Genomic DNA, 6,635 nt, shown 5'->3' with positions numbered 1-6,635 from the left:
TTTTTGACAACAACATTCAACTGAAAGGTTTCAGTGATTCTGACATGCCCATACACAAGGAAATCCACCACCGAATTCTACATTTTCCTAGGTTCCTCTCTTATGTCTTGCAAATCCAAGAAGCAAGAAATTGATTCTAGGTCGTCTACAAAAGCAGAATATCGTGCCCTTGCCACTACAGCCTGCGAGATCCAATGTTGTAGTTATCTCCTTCACGATCTCCACATCCAACCAACCCACACTGTTGTCCTATTTTGTGACAACAAATCCGCTCACCACATCGCTCACAACTAGAGCTTCCATAAGTGCCCAAAGCACCTTCACATCGGCTGCCACGTTGTTCATGAAAAGGTGCAAGCTAATCTGTTTCGTCTCCTTCCCATCCATTCTGAAGAGCAACTTGCCAACGGCTTCACCAAGGTTCTTCATCGGCATTAGTATCACACCATCACCTCCTAGCTTGGACTACTGAACATCCATAGTCCGACTTGAGGGGGATGTTAAAGTAGGTTAGAGTTAGTTAAGGTAACCGTTTTGTGGTTATCTTCTGTTAGTTTGAAACCTATTTAAGATAGGTTTCCTTTCTCCTGTAAGATGCATGTTTTTCTCTTGTAAACACAAAGGGATTTTTCTTTGCTCTTAATCAATGAACAAACAGTTTCAGATCTTACTTGTTTTCTTCTTCCACTCTTCGATTTTGGTTTTTTCCCTCCTATTACGGTGATTCTCTTGCTTTGTTTCACCTGGTTTCATGGAGGAAACCCCAGCTTTAGGGTTCTGCTCTAGCCCTTGCCAAACCCAATAAAGAATAAAATCATGTCTCAAATCGGAATTCTTGTGGCATGATATGTTGGTTTATGAAAACATCAAAATAATAAACCCTCTAAATAATTAAACAGTTCCCAAACCCTCAAAAGACTAGAAGCAAAAGCGTACCTTATTAATAGGAACAGTAGATGGAAAAGATGGTACTTGGTCTTCCAACTATAGAGCACCTGAAGGTTCCTCCGATTTTCTCTTCTGATCGGAGGGAGAGAAAGGAGCAGGAATAAATACGCAACGTGCTCACAGATGGGGACCATAACCCTTTATGTAACTTCTATCAATTACTTACTTAATCTCAATATTCATAATTTGGCCCATTCATCAAATTAGAATATTGCTAGCATCTACACATTCAATATATCTTATAAGCTTGATAAATACTTGGTATTTAAGCTTATTAACCTCTCTTATTTGTCTTTATTTCATGTGTTTGGTGTTTATTTCTTAGGTAGTTTATTAGTATTTTGTGTTTTGTTTAGTTAGAAGTATTTTTCTTTTCTTAGATTATTGTATAGGTAATTGTATAGGAAAATGGAAGACTACAAAGTTGTCTGTCAAGACCATCTCGCCCAGCTAGAGCCCCCCCACTCGCCTAGCGAGAAGTCTATCTCGCCTAACGAGACATAGCAGTTGTGTGGCAGTTTAGTGATCTTTCTCCCAGCGAGAGATAGGGCTCACCCAGCGAGCAAACAGTTCTGGTTGGTTAAGTTTCGAGAATCAAAGGAAAAGAGTTAGTTCTTTTGTTGTGGAAACGCAGAAAAACTCTAAAGCTTCGGTCAAGGGCACCTTATGGATGAAATTACAGCGAATTCTTCCATCTATTTGTGCGAATTCATCAAATCCGTATGTTCTAGATGATTAGGAGTAGCTAATCTCTATTTTCATTAGGATTGGATGTAATGAATTCATACACTATGTGACTTTTCCTATGCAATATAATCTCCTTCGTATTCAATTGTTCTATCTTGATTATTAATGTGTAAGATAGGAATATCATGTTATTTATTGTTACTAAATCATTGGAAAATGAATTTGGAACTAGACATGGATAGAACATCCCAAGAGTTATGATCTAGGAATAGACATTATCTCTTGGTCATTCTAGAAATGTGATCTTAATGCAAATTGTATGCTAAAATGGCTAAGGAATTTGAGTTTTAACATATGATTTAGAACTTGCTTCTAAGGGATTAGAGTAAGTGTGCTTTTAACATGAATGTGAGTACGTAGAGATGTTTATATTGTGTAGTGTTGCATTACGTTGATTCATGAAATCCAGTCCTAATGATGCCTTTTACCGAATCACATCTTCATTTTTATAATTTTGCATGCTTTATTTTACATTGAATTAAAAATGTTTTTCACAATTGCTAAAACTAGTAAATAATCACAAGTAGATTAACAAACACAAATCCCTTGGGAAAACGACACTTGGACTACCATTTTACTACTTGAAACGAATTGGTACATTTGCCAATAAGTTAACAATATCATAACATGTATATGCTCTTAACCATAAATAGGGATGTCAACGGGTAAATATTTTCTCCGTACCCGTACCCATATCCGTCGAGTATCCATTATATGGGTACTCACATAATTTTTTAATATCCATGGATATTTACAAAAAAATAAAAATAAATATTTAATAACATATTTTAATCGTAAATTCAAATAAAATACAATACATAACATTCATAAATTTTAAAAAATGTCCAAATAACCCATTTAAATAGTGTTGAATGACAGTTTACAAAGAAATGAAATTTTTTTAAAACCAATTGATAAAAAAATAACTCATTCAAAATCAATATGGTAATTTTAATCATACTTTTTTATTTTTTATAATTTAAATTAGAGTATAGCGGGTACAAGTATCCATGGGTACGGATACTATGATACCCGTACCCGCCCCGTTAACATGTGAGTATAAAAAATACACGTACCCGTTATCCGCGGGTATCCATTTACAATATTCATTTCCTACCTGTTGCAGGTTTTATCCACATATACTCGCGAGTACGAATTTTTTTTATCTCCCTAATTATAAATTTAATTAAATAGATCATTTAAATACTTTAGCTAATAATATAATGACTTTAATACATTTAATTATTTACTAATATATATATATATATATATATATATATATATATATATTTAATCCAAATTGCTAACAGGTCGGCTTTGAAAGAGATTCATCGAAGAGTTAAAGTTTTAGAGAGAATATATAAAAGAAGGTTAAGACAAATAGAAGCATGCTTTCAGGGATGGAGGAAAATAATATAATAATAAAAGGAAAAAGAAGATAAAGTTAAAAAAATAATAATTTCACGTGAAGCAAAAGTCTCAAGGCTTTAACATACTCCATGCGTTTTCTATTTGATAGAAATAGTTTTGTATTGTTTCATTTATTATGATAAAGTGACATGTCTTGAATTAAAGTATGGAGAATGACAGGGCAACTGTTTAGGGAAAATTAAATTATATCATATTTAGTTATTTATTTATTTCATTTTTAAAACAACCGATAATTAAAGGTAAATAAAAGGATATGATATATATTTAATAGAAAGTATTGAGGCGAATGCCATTGCCCTTGTCCTTGTGCCACTGTTTAAGAAAAATTAAATTCCTGCATTTATTTTATTTTTATTAAAATAAGTGATAATTAAATGGAATAATTTTATTGAGGGAATACAATCAGTCTGTGTGGCTAATGGAAATTGTAGTTCAGAATTTCAATTAATTAGAGTGGATGGCAAGAAATTTGTATTGTTAAGAAACAAATATTATGCATTCCGTTTAAGAAAAGTATATATCTAACTAACACAATCTAAAAGAAATGTTAAAAAAATATAATAATATTATTTCAATTAACATAATTTAAATAAATATTAAAAATAAATAAGATTGTATTAATTTAATCAAAACTAATTTAAATTAATATAATTATTAAAAAAATAAAAATTAATATTAACTAAATTTATACTAAATTTAATAAATATTAAAAAAAATTGTATTAATTTTATATTAGTCGACACACACTGTTAAATAAAGATAAATATAAAATTAAAACGAAATTACGGTCAACAAAAACTAAGATTAATTTTAACATATTAAAAACAAACAAAATTAACTTTCATAGATCAATATTAATTTGAATAAATAATTCTAGTATCATTTTAGGTCTATTTTGTCACTTAATATGTATTTTAAACTTAAATAAAATTAAATTGGTTAAGTCAGTACTAACTTCATCTTTTTACTTTTGATAATTTCTTACTGTTTTTTGGCAAATTAATAGATAATATTATCATAGTTTTTTTTAATTATATAAATTTTTTTTAATGTTTATATATTTTCTTTAATTTTATATGATTTTTTTTTAATTTAACTATTTACTTACTTACAGGTTTCTTTTTAAGTTTAACCATTTTTTAAATTAAATAAATAAAAATCATTTACAAAATAAATAAAAATTATTTATAATCGAAAGTGTTTTTACTATTATTAGTTTAGGTAGTTGGCTTTGTAGAAAATGGTAAGAGGTTATTGTTACCTAATAAGTTATAGAGTCTTGCTAACTGCTGTACACCGGTTAAGAATAGTTAATATACAGAAATTTTACAAAAGTACATAATTAAATATGATATTAACTAAAATCTGACTTAACAACTATTAATGTAATTTTATTTAAATTAAAGGACAAAAATGTCTATAAATGTTGTACATGTGTGTTTAATATTTTATTTAATATTCATCAATAAAAATTAAAAAATAATTAAATAATAAAATAAATATATTTTAATGTTTAAATTAATTAAACATAAGAAAGTTTAAATTAACAAAAAATCATGAAAAAAAAATAGTGTTGAACATCAAAAATTATAAAAAATAATAATTAAAGTGTAAATTTTGAGTGGAAACTTTAAAAATTCCAAAGTCTTTGTTTTGTATCAAAAAAATATTGTCTAAAAATTAAAAGGATGTTTTTGTCTTTAAAAAATTTATAATATGCATTTATACTATTTTAATTAATGTATTTAATTATTTGAGTTTTCAATGTAAAAATTATAATACCAATACACATTAATAATTCTTTAACCAGTGTTCTTAGAGCACCGGTTAGCATTCTCCTAAGTTATATCGACTTAACACTGAAACCATTAATATTACTTCCCCATGCTAAAAATCAACTATATTTGGCAAGGCATAATTGCTTTCTTCAAAAGCTCAAAATTATCATAATTAATTCCATTATTTTGCAGTTGGAGGCATTAATGGTAAGAGATTGTTCTATTTAAGGTGAGTTTCTCATCCCTCTCCACATTATCTCATTCCTTACCTCTCTTATTTGTTTCTTCAAATCTTCACAATGTCACTTGCTGGAAAACTCAGCACTGAACTTCCAGTCCATGCAACTGCAGAAAAATGGTTCCACACCTACACAAACCAACTTCACCATATTCAACACGTTACTCATAAAATTCATGGAGCCAAACTCCATCAAGGTGATGATTGGCATGCCAATGATTCCGTCAAACACTGGACCTATATCGTCGGTAATTAAGTTTATGATTAAGTTTTTTTTTATTGGGGAAAATTCACTCAAATATTACAAAAATGGACAAGTAAAAAAAGTGTTTGTTGGTCATGAGTCGTGTGGACAAATGACGATTTCAAAAGCAAAGTCACAAGAATTTTATACAACTTCATTGTGAAGTCGTCATGCTTTTTCAAAAATTAGTATTAAAGTTATTATGACCCTTTACGACTTTGTTTGAAGAAAAAAAATACGAAGAAGTTGTGTGGATTATTCATACTTTGCTTTTTAAGTTGTTATATTATTCCATGTCTAGTATTTGTATTTTGTTCATATTGGTAATATCTAGGCAAATTTGTTCCAAATATGTAAAATATATATATTTGTCAATAAATTAGAAACTACTGTATCATGTTGCTTTTGGTTTCTTACATAATGTTGTGGTTGCTTGTGAAACAACAGACGGTAAGACAGTAACATGTCATGAAGCCATTGAATCCGTTGATGAGCAGAAGAAAAGGATTGTGTTCAAGCTCTATGGTGAAGATGTGGATAATAAGTATAAGGTGTTGAAGCTAATCTTTGAAGCCATTGAGAAGGGTGATGGAAGTGCTGCAATTAAATGGAGTGTTGAATATGAGAAGGTGAGTGAGGATGTTCATCCCCCATATGGGTACTTGGAATTCTGCGACCACTGCATTAAAGATGTTGATGCTTACCTTATCAAGGCTGAAGAAAATGCCAACAAGTAAGAATTGAAAGATGCATGTGGCCAAAGATAATGCTCGTGTATGGCAATAAGTGTGAAAGTTTGATGAGGAGAATAATGGTATATGGTTTGATGTGAGTGTTGTGTTCAATAAGTGGTCAATGGTGGTTTTACATGTTTTAGACTTGTATTAATGAACTTATAAATCTTCCATGATGTACTATAGGAAGATGAAAACAACCATGATATGCTATTAGTTTTTGCCAATATAAATATCCAAGCTAACAGACATAATTTAGGAACATAATTTAGGAGAGAATCAAGCTAACAAATCCTTATTGATTACAAATCTGAATAATTAAAATAATTTAAAATCTAATTATTATGATTGATATCCTTCCACAAGTTGTATAATCTGGAAGAATGATGCAAGTTGGACAATAAGGACTCGAACCGGGGCGAAGTAGAGGCTTTGTGAGAATATCAGCAAGTAGATCATCAGTAGACACAAAAGACACTCGAAATTTGCCATGTTGGATATTTTCGTGGACAAAG

The 6,635-nt window shown here is 29.8% G+C and overlaps 1 protein-coding gene across 1 annotated transcript; it reads left to right on the top strand.

The window, feature by feature from the left end:
* The first annotated feature begins 5,116 nt into the window (after positions 1–5,116).
* LOC114168857 (MLP-like protein 43) lies at positions 5,117–6,353 on the top strand. The gene is made up of 2 exons (XM_028053824.1): positions 5,117–5,390; positions 5,834–6,353. Exons 1-2 carry the CDS (start codon positions 5,204–5,206, stop codon positions 6,121–6,123), a joined length of 477 nt encoding a protein of 158 aa, XP_027909625.1. The 5' UTR covers positions 5,117–5,203; the 3' UTR covers positions 6,124–6,353.
* Positions 6,354–6,635: the final 282 nt, after the last annotated feature.

The sequence above is a fragment of the Vigna unguiculata genome, chromosome 11 (assembly GCF_004118075.2).
Source record: "Vigna unguiculata cultivar IT97K-499-35 chromosome 11, ASM411807v1, whole genome shotgun sequence".
Taxonomy (NCBI): domain Eukaryota; kingdom Viridiplantae; phylum Streptophyta; class Magnoliopsida; order Fabales; family Fabaceae; genus Vigna; species Vigna unguiculata.
This window is presented reverse-complemented; position numbering and strand designations above follow the sequence as displayed.